The 23,468-nt window shown below is 32.9% G+C and overlaps 2 protein-coding genes across 2 annotated transcripts; one reads left to right on the forward strand and one right to left on the reverse strand.

Moving 5' to 3' along the window:
• Nucleotides 1-4,726: 4,726 nt before the first annotated feature.
• Nucleotides 4,727-11,875, reverse strand: LOC125869939 (ribonucleoside-diphosphate reductase small chain A). Its single transcript, XM_049550333.1, has 9 exons — nucleotides 11,638-11,875; nucleotides 7,898-8,058; nucleotides 7,135-7,183; nucleotides 6,883-7,009; nucleotides 6,337-6,402; nucleotides 6,105-6,221; nucleotides 5,771-5,933; nucleotides 5,612-5,682; nucleotides 4,727-5,148 (listed from the first exon to the last, which is right to left on the reverse strand). Exons 1-9 carry the CDS (start codon nucleotides 11,789-11,791, stop codon nucleotides 5,034-5,036), a joined length of 1,023 nt encoding a protein of 340 aa, XP_049406290.1. The 5' UTR covers nucleotides 11,792-11,875; the 3' UTR covers nucleotides 4,727-5,033.
• A 2,525-nt stretch (nucleotides 11,876-14,400) lies between these two features.
• On the forward strand, nucleotides 14,401-16,608 carry LOC125870048 (endo-1,3;1,4-beta-D-glucanase-like). The gene is made up of 7 exons (XM_049550415.1): nucleotides 14,401-14,596; nucleotides 14,744-14,765; nucleotides 15,421-15,541; nucleotides 15,753-15,843; nucleotides 15,929-16,021; nucleotides 16,107-16,207; nucleotides 16,307-16,608. The coding sequence occupies exons 1-7, from the start codon at nucleotides 14,449-14,451 to the stop codon at nucleotides 16,445-16,447; spliced, it is 717 nt and encodes a 238-aa protein (XP_049406372.1). The 5' UTR covers nucleotides 14,401-14,448; the 3' UTR covers nucleotides 16,448-16,608.
• The last annotated feature ends 6,860 nt before the right edge of the window (nucleotides 16,609-23,468 follow it).

Here is a 23,468-nt window from a genome sequence, read left to right on the forward strand (position 1 = left end):
TCTAACGATAGATTTTGAAAGTAGATTTTTTTTTTTAAAAAAATAGTTTGTAATGGAATATGGCCGACTTTGAAAAATTATTTTCACTCTTTTTCTTAATATCAACTAAATATACAATTATGTATTATTTAACTGTATAAATATATTTTATGCTACGTCAATGCACAAAACTTAAATTTTTGTATGGATTTTTGAAGGTGAAAGTGACCTAATGTCATTTTAGTTGTTTTTAGTGTGTATAAAATGGGCATTATCAATCTTATCTCAGTGTCTGATTCAATGTACATTTTAGGATCTAGATTAAGATGTGAAAGAGCCTTTTCAACTATCACAAAATACAAATTAGTAATTGTAATAAAAGTGTTTTAATTGTATTTATTACCAGGTGCAGAATTAAAAGATATTTATATATGCTACTAAATTTGATGTTGATCCTTCTCAAGTTGTTTTCTTTAGTTAAAATGAAACATCCATCAATTGACATAATTGGGGGGGGAAAATAGACAAAATATTTGAGCAAGATGCTCTTATTGGTGCATGGTGTAAGAAGAGATATTGTTTTTATTAAATCGATTAAATAAATTGATTTAAAAATCGAGAAAGCAAAGAAAAATTAAATCGAACTGGATCGATAAATTATATACATACTTTTTATAATTATATAGACATGATGTACTGCAAAATAATGCAACACTCTAATAAAAAAAAGTAAGATATGATGTGTCTTTTATTTGTGTGGCAATATAATATCGATAGCTTATGCATTATTCAGTAAGTTCTTGTTGTTTAGTATATTGGATTAGCTAACAATATAAGCAAAAAGCTAAACATAATTGAATTCTAGTATAAGAAGTATAAAGTCTAAAATGGCACTTATTTTCCCTTTGAATAAATTTGTTTTTCTTTCTTTCTTTTTTTGAATGAATCATTTCTTTTATTTTTGTGTATGATAATAATCGTATAACTAAAACAAATCAAATCAAAATTGAAATCAATAACAATATAATCGATAAATATATATTATATTATATTTAATTTGATTTTACTAATTTAAAATTTGAATAAATTAATATGATATTCACCATTCACAAAGAGCCTTTACTTGTCAATGGATCTAAATGCAACCTCCCCCATATGGATAAAAGAGTAGTTAGTTAAGTTAAAACTAAAGAAGATTAATTTAAAGATTTATTACCAGCATCTTTTAGTTGCTAATCCAAACACATGACTTGCCAAAAATCAAATATAATGCAAATAAACATTTAAAGTTGTCTTCTTCTTCCTTTTGATTTATGACAAATTAAGAAGAAAAGTGAAAGAGCAAAAAATAGGAAAAAGTCAGATTTGTGCACTATATATGTAGTGCACCAAATCCCATGGCCCACTCCACTGAAATCTGACAGAAAACTACGTATGTATCAAACAAGTAGTAGCTAGTAATCAATATGAATTGTGGTTTACTGGTGAGACTCTTTAATATCGAAGCGGACTTATGTATATATTTATGGGTGTAAGTGCATTTATTAACTTCTAAAAAATTATGTATAGTGGTAGAAACTAAATATAATTATCAGTGGCTCATGGAAAGCTTTCTACCACTGATACATGTTTAAGCACACAGCCATGCAACCAGGGTCCTATCCCAAGTAGAACTTCTTTTTTTAGCTTAATATTGGTGCATTCGAAATTTTTAATTTTTTGAATTTGCCTCTAATTTTCCACTTAATTAGATGTTTAGAGTTCGAACCCTGAATATGAAATTTTATTGGAAATGTCACTTCTGAAATCCGAATAAATCCCGTAATACACTATTAAGATTTAATCAAAACTTCAAACAGAGTGTGAAAAAAAAAAAAAGTAACAGCTAGGAACAATGTCTAATTATAAATGGAATAAGTACTATTTAAACCATAATGATAACCAATCACTTGTTGACTAGTAATTTTAACATTCTTAGGTTAATAGTAAAAATTGTATCGATGTCACATGATTAAAACAGATAAATTATGCATAACAGACCACCCGTTTTCGAATCTCCTATTATATAACTAAAGCTTAATGTATCGTGTCTATTTAATTCTACCGTCTTATAGCTAGGTATTCAGGAGCGAAGCTAGTAGCCTGCATGTGAATTTAGTTGAACTTAGTAAATTTTATTTGAATTGTATATTTTTATTAATAAATTCATTAAATAAATAAAAATATTAAAATTTAAAATTAATTAAAATCATCATTATAAAATTCATAAAGTGAAAATCACGCGTGAACTATAATTAACTTTGTTTCTTACCAACTTTACTCTCTCTTGCATTGATTCCTTACAAAAAAAAAAACATTTGGACGTAAAAATAAATTATATAAATTTGATAGTGGTTTGGAGTAGGTAGAGAAGATGACATGGTGACATCCCTATCAAAGTTTGGCCTGCTAGTGATCATGTTGCTTTAGGTATGAAAACCCTACTTTTCCATCCCCACTTTTTTTTCCTAATGAGGGCAAATATAGATATACTTTCTCTGTTTCAAAATAATTTTCGTATTTCACTTTTCGAGAATTAATTTGATTTAACTTTTAAAGTTAAATTTGATATTTTAAAATTTGAATTTAGATATTCAAAAAATAAATTAAAAGTACTATAAATTACAAAAAAAAAATTATTGTTTGACTTTGAAAAAGACAATAGTGACAAGTGAGAAAGAAACGGAGGAAGTAATATAATGTATGCATGTAGCCTTATCCTTGGTGGGTAGAAACTACTTCAGAACATATTTGCCAAGTTCCAAAGTTTACTTCTTTCTTTCTCTTTTACTCTATTTCACTTTTTTTTTTCAAAAAAGTTAGTGTTTTTGGCAGTTAGTTGTATAGTGTTTTTCTCAAAAATAGAAGCTATGTTTTGGCTTCTAAGTTGAAATTTAAGAAAAGGTTAAAAGTAAAAAAGACCATCAATTATGCAGTTAGATATTTTGTTTAGGAAGTCATTATAGTTTGCACATGCTAAGTGTTAGAGTAATAATAATCATAATCATAATATAAGCTTAGGTGGAGATGTTTAACTTTAATATTCACAAATAATTAAGTTGTACTTCTCATGTGTTGTTTGATTATTATTTTTTTGGGTTTGTTGGTAATTAATTGAATTTGTTAATTAGATGTTGGATTGACTTAATTTCATGTTTATGAAACAGGGTTTGTTTAGGACAACTAACAACTGGATATGTCAGAAATATGGTGTTATGTCACCCTAAAATATAAAGATAAAAAGGTAAACAAACAATAATCTGTTATTGTGTCTTTGTCTCAAAGAGATTAGGAATTCATTTCAACAAATAAAAAAATGGTGTCTTTTATCTCTCTATGTCTGTACTTTAGTGTATAATTTTCTGGTTAAAAAAGGAGGGGTAGCTTCAAAGTTGAAACACTCCATGTGGGGCCATCTCTTGATCCTATACAAACCCCCTTCCCCCACAAATCCTTCTACCAAGATTATCATTTTTGGTCACATGAATAATGTAAATAATTTTCATACTTACTTTCTCTCTAGATTTACTTTGAAATATTTTTCTTTTTAGTCGATTTTAAAATAATATCATATTTATAATTTATTTTAGATCATAAATGTTTTCATTTTTTCCTTAAATTTCGTGTTAAATCAAACAACATCACATAAATTAATAAACAAAGGGAGTGTATGTCAAGATAATCTGACTAACTCATCGTCCAAAAATTACATTGTGTAGCTAGAGTAAAAAAAATTTTTCTGTATATATATTACATATTGACACTCTTTGACTTCTACACAATTTACTTCTTTATAGTTTAACACCCCTTAATCAAAGTTCTGACTCCGCCACTGCCCCCATCCCCCACCCACTCTCTATACATATTATATTTTTTTGGAAAATAATGGTTGGTGGGAGGGATGATTCTTGCATTATCTCAAATCACCAACTCTTTTTTATTTTTGTTTTTAAAATTTTTGTAGCATGTGGAGTGTGCACAAGTGATGATTCAGACTGTTGACAAGTGGGATGAAGCATGGAACTATTTTCCTTTCTTTCTGAAATATATCTTCAGAAGATAATGATGGATCATGGATGTGCAAATATAGTGGCAAAGTTGTAGACCAGAATCGCATTTCTCATAGGATGTGGTCTTGTGGCAACCAAGTCTTTTTACATTTCTCCTAGAACTTGAAGATTTTAGCTACTGTTTTTAATGAAATGATTTACAATGACACTCACACACGATTTAAGAATAGATCTACATCACCTTTTTAAAACTCCATAACTAATCAAACAGTGTCACGCATGGAATAAAATAAAGTAGTGTTTATTCAATTATTTTTCTTGGCTAGGATTTGAATCTTGATCTTTAAGATTTGTACTCACTTCATTGATTATTAAGTTATGGACTCATGGTTGCCCTTGTGGTAGGTCACCTTAAAGCTTCAAAAAATCTAAACACATTGTTACAATGATGTGACATAAAACACCTTCCACTGTAAAAAATGTGAATACACAAAACAAATAGTACCCCACTGTACTAGCTTAAGTTACAAAAATGGAAACCACACTGATATGTGAATAGTCTATAGCACAATCAATCACACTAAGGTTAAAATGAAGGGAAAAAACAAAATTCCATGTCACTTCCCCTGACCCATATCTTGTCTGAAGGAAAGGAATATTTATGATAAAAAGCAATAACTAAAAGTGGACATGAAGTGAAAACAAATGATGATTAAACCAATCCACCTAAAGATGATTTTCAATACCTTTACCCCTACTTGGCAACAAGTGTATGGCCAATTAGTTTCACATAGTTTTCAAAGTCTACTCAATACTCATTCACTACCAAAATCATCATGTTTGACAAATACACCTACTTTTTCTTCACATGAAGGCAATCAATTGCTCTTCTAAAAGTGATCAGAAAAAGGTATGGACTATTAACAGTATGATCTTTAATGAATAATACTACCACAAAAAAAATGTCATCTTTCAGCATCAAGGTGATGCTAGAGAAAAAAAACTCTAGAAGTCTTCATCCAGTTTGAACTCAAAATTCTTGCCATTATCTTGCAAGCTTGACATCACAGAAGCCTTCTGATAGTCACCAACTCTTCTCTCAAAGAAGTTGGCTTTGCCCCTGCACAGTCATTGTCCAAATTAGAAACTATAAACATCCTATCAAATTATATCATGAAGGAAATAGTACTAGCCCTTAGGGTTAAGTTTCAAGTGGCAAAGGTCGAGGGACTTGGGACTGAGGTCACAGGTTCGAGACCTATGACATGTGAACTGAGTCTGGTATTTAAATGGAGAAAGGAGAGGGATGGGCCCATTATCCCTGAGCTTTGAAGGCTGCTGTTGACGCTAAGGTTGGCGCCAGATGGATTTCTCGGTCATAAAAAAAAAAACGAGTCCATAGGCCCCAGTAAAGAAGGTGGGAGTCCAGATAATCATATTTAGTTAAACCATCAATTTGCTTAATCACTTTACGGATCCTATCTAAATTTTTCCAGCCACTACATGTATAGTATACTTCTAAAGATGATGCATAATTTCTGCAAAACAGAATCAGAACCAACTTTGCATGCAATGACACTTACTGAAGAGAAATAAGTTCCATCCAATCAAAAGGGTTTTCAACATTATACTTCTTGTCGTATCCTAAGGCAACCTGAAGTAAAGATTAACAAACTTGTTAGTTCACGGAAAGAGATAAATTACATCCATCCTCAAACAAAAAGTGTGAAGTGATTTAGTACCAGGAGGTGATCAGCAACAAACTTTATGTACCGACTCATTAGTTCTGCATTCATGCCAATCAATGCACAGGGAAGGGCATCACAGACAAATTCAGTTTCAATTTCAACAGCTTCATGCACAATTTGATGAACCTTTTGCCTAGCCAATTGATTTCGCATAATACTGGACAACAGAGATTAGTTAAATCACATCAGGTTATGTGCATCAAGCCATTCCCTCCCACTATTACTGAGAAGAGAGAAAGAAAAGAGAGAGGATTTGTGGGGGATGGGTAATGTGTATTAGTTGAAACACTTCTACCTAAGTAGATAATGACATCTTGACATATTCTACCTATATAGAAGGCAAGCAAAGTCACGGTGGAGACCCTCATCCCTAGAAATGAGCTCATTTGAGTAAGCCAATCCTGGCATCAACCCTCTCTTTTTCAGCCAAAAGATAGCACAAAAGCTGTGAACAAAATAAGTTACAGCATGTAATGTTAATCTTCAATACTACTAGTAAGAAACAGATATAATCAGTCTTAGTGGAATCGTGCAGACTAAATAATGAGTTAGCAGCATACCTTCCTGAAAAGAAAATTCCTTCAACACATGCAAAAGCTACGAGCCTCTCAGCAAATGAGCTGGAACTGCACGAAGAAAGTAAAAGATGCACAGTTAATAAGGCCGATGTTGATCAGTATCATCAATTCTAGATTTATAAAGATTGAAATGGCATATAGCAGTGTCATTTTTGCATAAGCATAGCTTCAGAAGCTGAAAGTCTAAATAATATAAATCTATCAAACAACCTCCCGACAAAATCAAGGGAAATAATAAAGAAAGCAGCAAATACGGCTATTGGATCAGTAGAACTATTAACAAGAAGTATTTCAGTCATTAGTTCATATAAATACTACAAATGAAAGATGAGCATTGCTTGGGAATGAAGGCGAAACAATGGTACCATGTCCCAAATAGTTTTTTTCCCTTTTGATAAGGTACTATGTCCCAGATAGTTAAGAAAAATTAGTTCTTTCTCATATTGCTAACTTATATTGAGGGTCTTTAAGTATTTTCATGAAGTGCAGCAATGTTACAACCATGCATAGCAAAAGATGAACCGTTACCTCTGTATCCAATTCAAAGCCCACTTGGCCTTTTTTGAGACACATGGAATGCTGTCAATTGCATTAAAAAGTTTATTTTTCTGCCTTGAGTCCTTGATAAAAGCCTCCAGAAGCAAGCTGTACATCTCTATAAGTAAGTGGAGAAGCTCTAATCAGACATCAAAAGAGTACATACCACGAACCCCTTACTTATGTTAGAGGATAAAAAAGTTACTAAGAAAAGACCACACACACATAGTTAGAAAGCTCTACCCGAGTGAATATTTTCCATTGCAATTTGAAAACCATAAAATGCGCGTGCCTGCAGAAAGAAGAATGATTTGTCTGTAAAATAAAACCATCTTACAGAAACTGTATGGGCAAAACACCTAAAATATTGCTTCCTACCCTCCAAACATTACCTATTATCAGAGGATTTTTGAAAGATAGGTGCTCGAATGAGAAATGTTTCTTACAAATTCCATAATAAGGAATTCTAAATATTGGAGAAAATGCATCAATAGCTGTCTGACTATCAAAATCACTCGCATATTATGGGCAACTACTCGGATCAGCCAGTGATATTGATATGCATTAATCAAGGGACAAGAACAATAAGCAGATTAATACAAATACCCTCTTTCCCAATAACACCAAGTTTTCAGGTTTAACTGAATGTGATATCCCCTATAATTTTTTTAGGCGCTGAAGGTCATCTTTCTGTATGGTGCTTCAACTATCCTATTTCATTTCAGTTAGTGAGAAGTGGAAGAGCTAGCAGTGGAGAACCAACCAAAACATTTCTGAAGTGTTATTCCTACAATATTAGATCTTTATTCAAAACACAACTGACTAACAATACCATGTGTTATTCATATAATTATTCGTGAGTACTAAACTGTAAAGTTCATGAAAAACAAGGACACTGAGATAAAGGAAACCTTTTGAAAAAGACAATTATTCAACATGGAGGAGCATTACTCTGATCTTTTTTAATTTAAGATTAGAGATATGAAGAAGAGCTCAGCCAATTCACCTCTTGAATTTGCACATCATTCAGAAACCTAGCAGCCAAATTTTCCAAAACAATTCCATCTGATGCAGCAAAAAATGCCAAAACATGACTGAGGAAGTGCTTTTCAGATTCAGATAAGGCTTCCCAATGCTGAATATCCAGAGAGAGGTCAACCTCCTCAACTGTACCACATATATTGGAGAGAGAAGAGGCAGATGTTAGATCAGTACATGGTACAGCTACAGAAGAAGCCAAATGTGTAAATATGCAGTAATAAGCAAACTATTTATCAGCAGAAGACATATTGATGATAGACCACACCACTGCCATCTAGTAATTAGCAAGCAGAATACAAGCTTTAAAACTAATGCAAAGGATGAGATGACAATCCAGCGAAGTTCCGAAAAGCTACAGAAGTAACTTAAAGCAACATTTACCACTTCACAAGCAACAACATGAACTTCTAGCATGACTAGTTTCAAAATGAAAAAGTAAATTAAAAAAATAGGCAAAATTGATCTCCCTAAATATCAGAGCAAAATTCCCCTTGATTGATTCAATTGCCTACCATCATTCCTAGTATTATCCATTACGGTTACATTTAATTTTTCCAACCAAGAAAATGCATAATCCGTCACTGGGGAGGCGGGCCAGAATTACAACTTTTGTGCTCATAACGAGTCAAATATCATTTAGTCTGGAAAGTTAAACCACTTCTTCAGCAGAACATGAGGTTCAGTTCTGGAAATTTCAAAGCAATCAATTCTGGACCTCTGAAGAAAATAGAAATCCCTTACACCCAAACTGAAAAGTCTTGCCACTTCTTCAGCTATACCCCCTCACAGCCTTCTTGAAGGACATTAATATACATAAGCATGTGTATTTCTATTCCTGATATTAGGATGGTTCGGAGAGTCAGAGGTCTAGCTTTTCAACAAGACTATGGCAAGCTTTATTGGTCCAGGCCCCCCTTTTACATCAAACATAAAAAGCGGGAAACAGAGAGCTAATTCTTAACACATTCAACAACAAAAATGCAACAGAATTGAACAAACAGTGTATTGCTCGGGCCTTTGCAAAAGAATAAACATCAATTCCATTACAAGGTGGGGAATTTAATTTTCCCCATCGACCTATTTGCAGAACTCAATTGTTCTTGTTTTAAAAAAAATCTATATTTCCATTTTATTTACTGGAAAATATACATCTACAGGAATTAGCTTATCAACTCACCGAATAATACTATAAGACCATACATCCTGCCTATAATTGTACAGGCTCCCAAAGCAATAACATATTTTGGTTCAGGCATTTCTCTTATAATCTCGATAAATAGGGGTTCATCACGCTTATAATTGCCTTTGTCTTCTCTTAGAGGGAGGGATGATACTATTGAGGTGTTTATGTGACACATTTTCTACATCATGTTACCACTTAGCTGTATTTTAACAATAACTAGCTATTCCCCGGATTTTCTTAGCTTGCCAAACTTCTCTTCTTCACCTATTTCATTTGAACGTCTTATTTGATCCTATTTGTCTTCTTAATTCTTTAGAGAATCTGAACCATTTGCAAGGACATCATATTCTCTCGAACGAATGTCCTCAAGGCTTTATTAAAACAGTAAGGAGGTACAATGTGGGATGTACGATAAGTGCATGTCACAAGTTCGAAGCCTACCAAAGAATAAGGCTCAGTAGTTAAGTGCAAGGAGGGTAGAGGGGCAGGACCATACTCCCCATAGTGAACCTTTGCGCCAACTGAGGCTGGACCACCACCTATATCACGGGATTTCTAGGTTATCAAAAGCTCTCTCAAATGAATTCTACACTCTTTGCTTGCGAGCTACACCTGGGTCATTCAGCAGTAGACTCTAGGTGTGTAACTAACTTCTAATAGTCAATGCTTTCACCAACTTCTAAATCAGGCATATAAATTTCCAAAAAAGCATCGACAATTAGGGTCTGGAGCAGACAGTCCCACCACAGAAAAGGTTGCCAACATCCTACATATTGTCCCGCTTCCGGCGCCCAATTTATCAAAAATTACGCTTGAACATATAAATAGCTTTAAACCCTTAACACTGCCGAAAAAACAGATATAACAAAATCTTTCTTCCGGAAAGAGCAAGCACTCATGTAAAGTAGCAAACATTAGAAGAAAAATTCATCATAAGCAAATAAGTGACTTGAAGAAGTAAATAAACATAATTTGCTAATAAAACTCAAATGACAGACAATAAAGGAAACTTTACAGGAAAAAAAAGAACTCTAAACTTCAAGAAACTCCTAAAAAAGAAGCAAACTTTAGGAAGGAAAAAAAACCCCACCATAAACAAATAAGTGTAATGAAACTCTAAATAAACACAATTTGCATAGCCAAATAAAAATATAAATGAATAATGTCAAATTTTAAAGAAAAACTCTGAACTATAGATTAAACTCATAAAACAGCAAACAGTAAAGATGAAACACATCATAAGAAAACAACATAGAATCATAGATTAAAGGGATAAGGGTCTGAAAAATACCCCAATTTTGGTCGGATTTGTTGTTGTGATACTAAACTTTCATAAGGATCTATTACCTCCCTAGACTATTTAATTCCGTATTTTTTACCCCCTGAACTATTTAATAGTGTATTTTAAAGGTATATATGTGCCCACGTGGACACATTACTATTTATAATTTTGCATTATTTTTTATGTCCATGTGGGCAAATATATATATTTAAAATACGATATTAAATAGTCTAAGGAGGTAATAGGTCCTCATGAAAGTTTAGTATCGCAATAGCAAATCCGACCAAAGTTGAGGTATTTTTCATATCCTTATCCCTAGATTAAAAGCAGCAGATTTCAGTGGAAAAAAGCCTATCATTAACGAATAAGTGAAACGAAGGTGTGTTTGGTATGGAGGAAAGCATTTTCCAAAAATGTTTTCTAATTTTCCCATGTTTGGAAAATATTTTTCAGGGAAAACAAGTTCCTTAAAAATGAGGAAAATGACTTCCTAACAAAAGTAGGGAAAACAAGTTGCATAAGTGACATTCTAAATTTATTGTCTCCTCCTACCCACCCAATCTCCCCAACCCCAACCCCCACCACCCTGGAACCCCCACTTCCCATATCATCCTACGTCCATAGTGTTTTGCTAGATAACATATAAATGCCCTTGGGGTGATATTTTCTTGCTTACCTACCAAACACTAGAAAATAAATAAGAAACCCTCTTGTTTTCCAAGAAAACATTTTCTTGTAAATCATTTTTCATGGAGAACATTTTCCTTCATACCAAACACATCAAAAAATTCACAATTCACATGCCCAACTCAAAATATAGATGAATAATGCAACTAAATTTCAACACTGACAGTGAAAAACATGGGAAAACAAATAAAGAAACAATTTTTTTGAAAAAATATTGGAACTTCAAATATACACATTATCAGCAGAGGAACCATTTAAGCAGAGCAAACTTTACAGGAAAAAGTCACCAAACAAACAAATAGGTGTAAGTGACATGAACAACTAAACAAACACAAATTTGCATAATCAATTCAGTTAAATACAAATAATTCAACCAAATTCCAACATTAACAAACACACACAAAAGGGGAAACAAACAACACAATACCATCCAAGAAAACCATATAAAGCAACAAACTTTGCAGGAAAACAAAACACATGATGAACAAATAAGTGACACAATTTTGCATAACTAACTCATGAAAAAAGCAAGGACAAAAAATATAGGGATTACCAGCCCAGAAACTGGCTACTGCTTTCTTGTACATTTCCCAAAGTTGTGGGTATCTAATAGGAAAGGTGCAGTATTTTTGGGATTGTTCTTTCAAGATTGGTTCCTCTTCTTCTTCTTGCAACACACTTTCTGTTCCATTTTCCAAAGAACCCATTTTTTTCCAACTTCCCCTCTTACTCTTATCCAAATTTCGTATCTTTACCACTCTTTTACGATAAACTAAGTTTAAATGTGAAATTTAAAGGTTTTTTCTTGGCTTATGAAGAAAAGAAAAAAAAAACCCTACAAAACCCTCCCGCAATATTTTATAAATCGACAGGTTTTGGTAGTTACTTCAAATACTGTCCCGGAGATATTGAAATTTTATGGGATTCTATAACATGCACTCAATTTTAACAGGGACTCTACAATCTATGCTCAATTCTAATTAGAATTTTAGGAGGCTACTCACCCTACGGTAGTTCATACATATATAATATATAATGAATATTATTAAAAAACATTTTAAATATTTCATAAATTCATGAATATTTATCAAATTCAAATCATCTTAGTTTGATAAATACGACCAGTAGTTCAAGCATATATTATGAATATTATTAAAAGACATCTCAAATATTTCATAAATTCATGAATATTCATCAAATTCAAATCATTTTTTTCTTTTTTTTTTGTCTTTTTTTACGACCATGGATAAATATGAGAGAAGAATCAAGGAGAATTGTACCCCGTATTGATTAATCAATAAAATATTCTTGTTTCTTCATTTTTTTATGATTTCAATTTATTTTTAGTCACTTTAAAATTTGTTGTAAACGACTATGTTTTTTTCCTGTAAATTCTTCCTTTTTATTATGTGGAATATCATGTTCTCTCGATGTATCCATTCGTTATGCCATAAAATTGTTGCGTACACCGTCGTTTGAAGAGTTCGAAATTTAAATGATGTGTGAAAAAAAAGATTGAAATAATTTGTAAAATTAAAGTTTAATTAAAAGCACTATTTCATCTGCTTAAACGGCTTCATTGTAACGTCCGTTAACAATTAGGAATTCTTAAAACTAGGGCATACCCCATTTTTGCCCTAGTTCATCTTGTCTTTTCTTAAATTTTCTCTCGTTTTTTATATTGTACTAGAAGATAATTCATGTTTCAAGTGTTTGGAACGTCAATTTTTTTTATATTATATGATATTTGTTATTGTGTAGATCATCCTAGGATCAAGACTTTAGGAACTCTTGAAAGATTTTTCGATAAAGAGAAGTCCATTGTTGAAAAAGATATACTACTTTATACAACAAATAATATGAGATTTGCTACGCATACTTATGTTAGGTCTACCTAGTTCCTTGTTAAGGGACACTCTACGTGAGAAAGATGTTCTGAGAGAAAAATTAAATGAAATTAAGAATATATTTCCAGTTTAAGACTTATTTGTATTCTCTTGTCCTTGTTTTTATTTTGGAAATGTTACATAGTTGATTTGATTTATTGGATTTTATGTAATGTTAATTTTTTGTTTGTTGTAGTTGCATTGTTTTTTTTAAAAAAAATGTATTTTTTATGTATTGTTTAATGCATTATGCAATTAATTTTTTGACTTTTAATGTAGTTTCTACGTATTTTTAATAATAATATGGAATGTTATTTCTATTAATTACGTATATAATACTTGTCAATTCTAATATGTTTAAACAATATAATCTAAGTCCACAATTTTTTTAGATTAATGAGATCATAATAAATTAAAAATATAAATATATTCATCAAAATATTTAATTAGCAACACTGATTTCCTCAATATCAGTTGTAGATAAATATGTTGTAGGTTTGTTAAGAAACATGGTTTTGATGTTAGTTCTCTATTCATTATTTATATCTTGCTTGCATTCAATAAGACGTTGTGTTCACTTATTGATGTGTCCATTCGTGACATAAACCACAATAATATTCACTTAAATTCGAGAGCTTTACCTCACAAAAAATATATTATTTGTTTACTATTTATCGTAATTTTAAAAAATAGTTATCTCAATTTTTTTTTTTTTTTTAAAATTTTAAAATAAAATAAAAAACTTATTGCCCATTTTACCTACAATTATAGTAATTATTCATGAAATCTATATACACTTTGAGATAACACATAAATATAGTAAATTTTCAATCAAATAGATTATATCTTAAGGTAAAATAATTTTAAAAATCGCTCGTTTTTTTTTTTAAAAAAGCCTATAAAAATGTAAACGGTAAATAATTTGAGATAAAGAGAGACGAGGGTTATCATTTAGCCATCATTAACGTCAGTGGTTACGTAGTCCCCCACCACTAGAAATTAAACTAATGCCTTTGAAAGTTCATATTTTTCATTCCGTTCCGTATCCGGTACTCACATTGGAGTTTGACTAAATTTAAATTTGCGCCGGAAACCCTAACAAACAGGGGCGGAGCCAGCCTTCTGTTAGGGGGGTCATCTGAACCCCTTCGGCGAAAAATATTACTATTAATACATGGTTAAAATTGTTTTTATGTATACATAGTAAATGTCGAACCCCCATCGGTTAGTTCATATGTTTAGTTCTTCAGATTTTGAACCCCTTATTAAAAATCATAGCTCCGTCACTGCTAACAAAGGCGATTATGTATTCAAAGGTTCTGAATCTAAGACTTGTGATTAAGAACAAAAAAGTAGTTACTACTGTACCACGACCCTTGGTATTGATTAATGACATTAATATAGTAGTCTTATTCCAATGTGTAATGTAACTTTGACATTTCTTCTAATCAGCAAAGAAACATATTTTTTGAGCAAAAATGTCAGGAGCAGAATGTATGAAGAATCCACCAACCCTCAACTCAGCTTCTGGAATTGGAAATTTACAAGAGATTGGAGGGCTTAACAGCTATGTTATTGGATCTATTCATTCCAAACTTGCCATTCTTCTCATATCTGATGTATTTGGTAAACATCAACTATATACTTAATAAGTTTGAAAGTCTTCATTGTCTTAAAACTAGTTGTAATTACATATTAAAGATAGTAACTTTAACTTCTTGGTTTATCAGCTAGTATTAATTCTTATTTATACTGTGTGATTGGTTTTTGCAGGATATGAAGCTCCACTTTTGAGGTAAGTACAGAGTTCCCTGTCTCAGATTTGATTCAACCCTATTATGTCTACTATTTATTTTTGGCAGAAGTTTATTCAAAATTTGAATTGAGAGTGTCTAATCGGAACACTTTATTAGGATTGGAGGCGTTCAATTGAAACAAGGCTTAGTTTGAGTGTTTAAATGGAATATCCTGACACACTGCAGACCATGTATTAAGCCCTTTTTTACTTTCAAGATTTCCATGTGAAAGAACCTAAGCATCCAACCCAAGACCTTAAGGCCAGATCTTGAGGCAACGGGTGGTGTAACTCGGGAAATCGATGAGGGAGTACTAGTGTAGGATATTCTAACACTTCATTCTCTATCAATTAGTAAAAATCCTAATGATAAAAACATGTTTGACTTCCAATAAGCCTCATGACAGTTCAATATCCATCCTTGTTTATATTTTGGTATTTTTCATTTACGGAGTGATAGCCAAAGGACCAGAGAAACTCCCCACTTATGACTCGGGTATAGAACCAATGGGTGATGCTTGGTTACAATTTTGAATCCGTTATTATGTGTTTGCTCTAGTTTTTTGTTGTTTTATATGTTGAAATGGTTTTTCTTTATCCATGGACAATGAGTTTCGACATATTGGGCGTGCTTTGTTTGTGCAATATAATTCAGGAAGCTAGCAGATAAAGTTGCAGCTTCAGGGTACTTGGTGGTTGTTCCTGATTTCTTCTATGGTGAACCTTTGGATCGCGAGAAACATGACTTACAGACATGGTTCAAAGATCATGGCATTGTTAGTACCCTCCCTACCTTGTTGTGATTTGTGAACTTCTTAATTTCAAAGAATATAAGGGACTGCAACACTTGAAACTATTAAAAGTACTATTAACTTCGCGGAAATAGGAATATTGATGAATTGAGTAATAGAAATGCGGCTTCTTGTGTAAGTTAAGTTTATTTTTCAAGAGTATTAGACATTGAATTGGTTCTTAAAACTCTTTTAGGACAAAGGATGTGAAGATGCTAAAGTAGTGGTTGAATCTTTGAAGAGTAAAGGTGTTTCCGCGATAGGGGCAGCAGGCTTTTGCTGGGGAGGTGAATGAATTTTGTATTTCACTTCTGAACTATAATACATTGTCTTGTTTTTTTTCATAATGCTTTGGCTATTTTGGTTCATCAGGAATGGTAGTTTCTCAATTGGCGAAATACGAGAGTACTATTGATGCTGCAGTTATCTTGCATCCTGGTCCTATTACAGTTGATGACATAAATGGTACATTCTTCGATTAATTTCTCATCTCGTCCTGCATAGTACTTGTATGACTATGCGCAGATAATCTTGTTTTTTTTTTTATCAGAGGTAAAAGTTCCAACTGCAATATTAGCAGCTGAACATGACCATATTTTCCCACCTGACCAAGCAAAGCTACTAGGCAATGCTTTATCTGCGAAATCTGAGGTAAGTGGTATCTTTTAAGCATTTAGACATGTAGAAGAAGATCATTATATGCAAATTTACTATTAGATTCATGTGTATAACTGATACTTAATTGTGCAGATTGAAAGCTTTGTGAAGATATTTCCAGGGGTAGAACATGGATGGACAGTTCGATACAACGTTGAGGATGAATCGGCTGTCAAAGCTGCAGAAGAGGCTCACTCAGATATGTTAAACTGGTTTACTAAGTTCATCAAGTGAAAAAAGTTAAGGAGATTGTCATAATTACTGTATTTGCTGTTATAATAAGTGAAAATATGTCACAATAAGTACTGTATTTGCTGTTATAAAGATGAAATCAAGATTATGGTTTTAGCTTATGATGCATATTTCTCTCAAACCCCCTTTTATATATGTGTAAAAATTTACTGGTGAACATTATGCACTTGTAAGAATAGGTAACATGTTACTTGTCGTTGGTTCAATTGCATTATATCTTATCGTATCACCTTCTATTTTGTGATATTAGAGAATCAACATTCATTCAACAAATCTTTTTAAAGCTTTTCAAAAGTGCACGACTCTTTAAATTTAGTTGAACAGTACTTTTGCTTGGAAGTCTCCTAAATTGTCAGTATAAAGATTCCAAGAGGCATTGGTGCAGCACAACAGGGGATCAGTAGATGAATCAATAAGTTTTAGGTTCAAATTTTAGTAGTGACAAAAAATATTAGGTGATTTCTTCTCATCTATCATATTTTAGGTTCAAATTTTAGTAGTGACAAAAACTATTAGGCGATTTCTTCTCATCTATCATAGTCTCTGTGACAGTTTTCTGATACTTGTTGATGCCTTGATGGTATAAGTTGGTATACATCTCATGAATTAATCGAGGTGCACACAAGCTGACTCGCACACGATGATTATTTTTTTTAAAAATGTTTGCAATCAGATCATGATCTCCTAAGCCAACAGACTTCATGCAACATACATTTTTTTACTTATTAGAGTTATAATGGGAAAATGCATAAGTACCCCCCAGCCTATGCCCGAAATCTCAGAGATACACCTAACCTTTACTAAGGTCCTATTACCCCCCCAAACTTATTTTTTAATTAATTTTCTACCCCTTTTGATCCTACGTGGCACTATTTTGAAAAATTTGTCAACACGTGCTGGGCCCACAAGAATAGTGCCACGTAGGACCAAAAGGGGTAGAAAATTAATNAAGAGGCATTAGTGCAGCACAACAGGGGATCAATAGATATGAATCAATAAGTTTTAGGTTCAAAATTTAGTAGTGACAAAAAATATTAGGCGATTTCTGTTGAGAGTAAGGGAAAGAAAGAATAAATAGTTAGTTCCAAAAGTTAGTTATTTAAGTCTTGGAAAAAGTATCTCTCTATATAAGAGAGTCTTGAGGTTTAAGTTTTTTCAGAATATATTTTCTCTAATAGAAAAGATACAAAATTCGTTTTCTCTTCTCCTCTTTTCTTTTCGATAAGTTCTGGAAACTATTGTTCCTAAGAACAATTTCATGGTATCAGAGCAGTCGAGTTAGAGTATCTAGAAAAATTCGACGATCCTACAGTTGAAGGTTCAATTGAAGTGTAAAACCAGAGTCAAGATCAGTGATCTTGAAAAATTGAAACAATGGTGGGTACTGAAAGTTCAGCCACAGGAACCACTGGTCTAGGTGGGATTCAATCCTCTATTCAAGGTGGAATGCAGCCTAATGTGATTGATTACAATCATCCGCTATTTCTCTATCCGTCAGATGTGAGTGGTGCCCAGATCATATCGTTTCAACTCACAGGTATTGAGAATTACTCAATCTGGCATAGATCCATGCGAGCGACTTTGTTAGGAAGAAATACAATGGGTTTGATAGATGGAACTTGTGCTAAAGATAAGTTTCCTAGTGAATTGGGGAACAATTGGGAGAGGGTAAATGCAGTTGTGTTGTCCTGGATAATGAATTTTGTTGCTAAAGAATTGCTTGGGGGTATAATGTATGCATCTATAGCAAAGAAGTGTGGGATGATCTATATGAGAGGTTTCATAAAATTGATGCTGTGAGAACCTTTAATCTGCATAAGAATATATCCTCTTTGTCTCAAGAAAATATGTCNACCCTTTCAGAACAGTCACTTCCAACGGCGGGAAATTCAAATAAAACGGGTCGCACGTGGATCCGAGTCGGGTCGGGCCAATTAACTAATTAATTGAATCGGTTAATTAACTAATTAAAACGTTGGCTATTTAATTTAATTTAATTAATTAAATAATTAATTAACTAAAATAATTAAAACAAACTTTGTCCAAAAAATAATCTCTCGATCCAAATCCGAAGCTGAAGCCGAGCGAGCGACGACGGTGCGAGGGGGGTCCCTCTTTCCAACCCTTTTAACAATTAATAGAAGTGTTTCTATAGTTAAACTCTCCTATTTTTCTTTCCACCACCGATGAGGGACAATTGTCTTTTCAATGTCTTTTCAATAAAGCATAAGAGGACTTTTCAAGCTCTCAACTTTCCAAGTTCCCAACTTTTTCAAGTTCCTCTTTCATCTTCCCTCCATTTCCTATTAACTCTTGCTACATACCCAACACTACTTTACATGGTATTAGAAGCCAAAAAAGAAAAAAAACCCTAGGTATGCCAAGAACTTCAGCCGCTGCCATTGTGTCTGCTGCTTCAGCGACAATGTTGCCATCCCTATCGTTTAACCCTACATATCAACTGTCAATCAAACTGACTTCAACGAACTTCTTACTTTGGCGAACTAAATTTCTACCTATGATTCGTGGTTATGGATTAGAGCATCATCTTGATGGCTCTCAACCAATTCCAAAAAGATTTCTTGGTGAAAATCGATTGAATCCTTTGTATCAGAATTGGGTACTCAAGATCAAATAGTTTTGAGTTGGATTGTGGCCTCTGTGTTTCAGAGAGTGTGTTACCACAAATAATAGGTGTTGAGACGTCTCATGCAGCCTCGAAAAAATTGATTTTGGCGTATGCTACAGCATCGAATTAGAAAATTTGTGAATTGAAAAATCAGTTATACACTCTTCGTCGTGGTTCTGATTCGATTGAGATGTATATTCAGAAAGCTAAGAGTATAGCTGATCAACTTGTTGCTTTACAACATCCCATTAATAAGGACGATCTTGTTGAATATGTTAAGGTGGCTTAGGTGTGTCTTATCGCCCTTTTACACGGTCTATTGATGCGACACAGATTGATGTATCTTTTGATACACTATATGGTCTCCTTTTGAAGGAAGAGAGACAACTGAAGAATAGAGAATCTGCAATAATTGCGTCAACTACTCACTATGGAATGGCTCAACCTCAGCGAGGGCGGGGTCGGGGACGTGGCAATGGCAACCGAGGACGTGGCAGGGGTGGCTACTTTGCTTCTCCATCACCACCTGGTCGTGGGTTCTCTACTTCAGTACAAACTGCTGCCACAAATAACCAATTCTATAATCCAGTCACGCAATCAGCACCACTGGATAATTCTACCATCAGTTGTTATAATTGTGGAGGACTCGGACATGTGTCTCGTGTTTGCCCTTCACCAAGGACCGGGAATGCTAATCGTGGTGTTAATAAATCTTCTAATCTTGCTAGCACCTCTTCACAACCGTCCCAATCTTGGCTTATAGACAGTGGCACCACACACCATCTTACTGCTAATCTTGACAACCTCGCTATTCACTCTAAATGGTTCTAAATTACCTATTTCTCACATTGGTTCTTCTTCTTTGCATGTTCCAGGGGATTCTTTTAATTTAAACAATATTTTGTGCTTCCCTACCGCTACGTAAAATTTTATGTTAGTTCTTTTGTTAAGGCTAATAATGTTTCTTGAGAATTTTTTCCAATTTATTTTCTTGTGAAGGATTTGGCAACGAAGGCTCTGTTGTTCAAAGGCCCTAATGAATATGGTCACTATATCCTTCCAGTGTCTCCATTGCAGTCTCCTGTCCAGTCATACTCTGCAACATTGGGAGACTGACATGCTCGGCTTGGCTATGCTTCTCCTTCCACAATTTGTCGTTTAGTTTCTAGTAATAATTTAGGTTCTGATAGCTCTATTAGTTCACGTAGTTCATTGTGTCAGGCTTGTGTAAAGAGCAAAATTCATAAGTTGCCTTTTTCAATGTTTGAATAATCAGCTCGTGGTCCTTTAGATTTGATTTGTTCGAATGTTTGGGGTCCAACCCCGGAAATCCCAAATGATAGTTTTCGTGATTATGTTATACTAGGTAATTTACCCCATAAATAGTCTATCTAACCTTTTGAACAACCTTTCCAATAATCGACTGTTATAAGAAAAAACAAAGTTAATTTTTGTAGGTTTTTAGAACCTTTCTACAGAAATTAAATGATTTGACATTATCACATATCTTAAGAATTGTAAATATATAATTAATGATTAAAAATATCTTGATATCTAATCATTTTTATCTTTTACATAACTTATCATATTATATGTTTGATGATATAATTGTCTTGTTAAAATTGAGTGATGTTTTTATGTAGCGATTAAACATTACTTTTTCTAATTTTTTTTTATACATGAAAAATGTAGAATCTGATAATTTATGGTTAGAATAACTCCTTGTGTAAAAAAATTTATGTGAAACTTTTCGATAATCAATATTAGTTATAAATAAGTTAAGACCGTTAAAAAATGTACACCGCAACAACATAAATAATTTTTTTAGAGACAATCTACTTATCTGAGATCAAATGTTCACCACTTTTCGTTATTATTACTTTGTTACTCTAACAAAATTTATAGAAGGAGAAAAATAAATTTGAAACAATAACAAAATAATATTGTTGACCCTTACGGAAATTCATTCTTCATTAAACTGCTGAAGGCCCTTGTAGATGTTTCGTCAATGCAACTTTATGACTTTTTAAGAAATATTTATGTATAATTGCTGCATTATGAAAGTACATATAGATCAAAATGTTGGATTCAAGACTCATGTTAAAGAAATATTCTCGAACATTAAAAAATTAAAAATGAGTCTAACCTAGATAACTCAAACGCTCAGTAATGACTTGGGACTTGAAGGACAACAAATCTATGTTAATGGACATATCTTTTGTAGCTTAAGATATTACTTTTATTTAGAGTAGGTTTTGTTTCATATTCTTCAAATTATGCTTGCCGAAAATAGTCATAACTCACACCAAAAATATTTAGAAGAGACGAATGAGAAGGAAAAAAAAGAAAAACATTAAAAGGCCGAAAAGCTTTGTCCAAGTGAGATCATATACATACCAAACAAAAAATAATTAATACAATTTTAAGGGGACAACAAAACAGCGAGAAAAAACATACATTAAAGGGAGTACACTATGAGATATCCAATGATGATAACTAATCATTCTAACCAGAAAAAGTTTCTATGTTTTGAAATAAGATACCTCAAAAAATTGACTAACACTTCAATCAACTTTCAATCCTTAAAGTACTCACAATATACACTGATAAAATTTAATAAAAATAGATAACAACAACATAAAAACCAAAAAATATGGGCATACAAAGTTATTAACTCTCAGAGGATTTTCTAAAGAACGCAAAATCACATCCTTGTATGTGATGGAATAACGTTGTTGATGAAGAAATTAGATATTTGTAAGGGCTTTTTTTATTGTACCTTCAATAATTTCAGTAGAGAATACTTGCTTGAATATTCAATTAACATTTGTTATTTAATTTGTACTAACAAACATTTATGACAATAACTTTGCATAAACATAAACAACAAAGTTTAAAACATATACTCAAAAATAACAATTAATAATATAAGCATAAATTAATGACCGTAAAAAACATACCAGGATATGCAATAATAGAATGAAACAGAATAAAAAAAACCGAGCCCACTGAATGCATAGTGTAGTCCTCTATTTATAGACAACAAAGGATAGTGTGAAAAAAATGATTATTGTGTCTTATCGAAAATGTCACAACTCTTTGAAAAAGTTACAACCCTTCGGAAAGGTCACAATATTTCAAAAAAGTCACAACTCTTCATAAAAGTCACAACTTTTCATAAAAGTCATAATTGTTCATAAAAGTTGCAACTTTTCATAAGAGTCACAATTTTTCCTAAAAGTTGCAACTTTTCATAAAAGTCACAGCTTTTCATAATAGTCACTACTTTTCATGAAAGAGGAAGGCTAGTTTTGGAAATAAAATGAATTTAAAAAGAATCATGGTTTGTGGTGGCGCCACGTAGGCGGGCCTCTTTTATATATATATATATGATTTTTTTGATCACTTTAGCAAATATTCTTGGATATATTTTATTAAGAACAAATTTGATGTGTTTGATATTTTTCATCAATTTCAGTTATTGGTTGAGAAGTATTTCGGTTGTTCCATTAAATAATTTCAGGCAGATTGGGTAGGGGAGTTTCAAGCCTTGACTTTCTATTTGTGCACACATGGGATAACACTACGTGTTTCTTGTCCATATACCCCTGAACAGAATGGGTGTGCCGGAAGGAAACATAGATATGTAACTGAAGTTGGTCGTGCACTTCATTTTCACTCCCATGTCCCTTCTAAATTTTGGACAAACGCATTTGAAACGGTTGTCTTTGTTGTCAATCGCTGCCCACTCCTCGGTTAAATCATCAAACTCCATATGAAATTTTGTTTGGTGACAAGCCTGATTACAATCAATTACGTGTTTTTGTTTGCTTATGTTATCCTTGGCTTCGTTCTCATTCGCAAAATAAATTAAGTCCACGTTCAACTCCCTGTGTTTTCCTTATAGTCACGCTCACAAAGTCTACAAGTGTTATAGTCGTGTCTCTAACAAATTTTTTATTTCACGTCATGTGTTATTTGATGAACATGTATTCCCTTTTCAAGAAATCGATGCTGTGTGTTTCGCGTTTACTTAGCCTGAAATAAATCTATCTTTTGTTATTCCTACTCCTCATATGCATCCACCAATATCGCAACCTCTACCACCTGTCATCCAAGAACCCACATCAACTCATTCGCCATCCTTTGTGCATTGTTGATCTCCTACACAATCTCCATCGCAGGGCCTCTCTTGTTTCACTTGGTATTGGTCCACCTAATACACAAGTTCAAGGCCTTGATAATTTGATTGGTGGTGTTGTTATTGATTCTCCAGATGACTCTAATTCTAGTGGTGCTATTTCATTGGATGTAGTCACACCTATTTGAAATCATCCAATGGTTACACGAGCGCAAACAGAAAATCTTAAGCCC

The sequence above is a fragment of the Solanum stenotomum genome, chromosome 1 (genome assembly GCF_019186545.1).
Source record: "Solanum stenotomum isolate F172 chromosome 1, ASM1918654v1, whole genome shotgun sequence".
Lineage (NCBI taxonomy): Eukaryota > Viridiplantae > Streptophyta > Magnoliopsida > Solanales > Solanaceae > Solanum > Solanum stenotomum.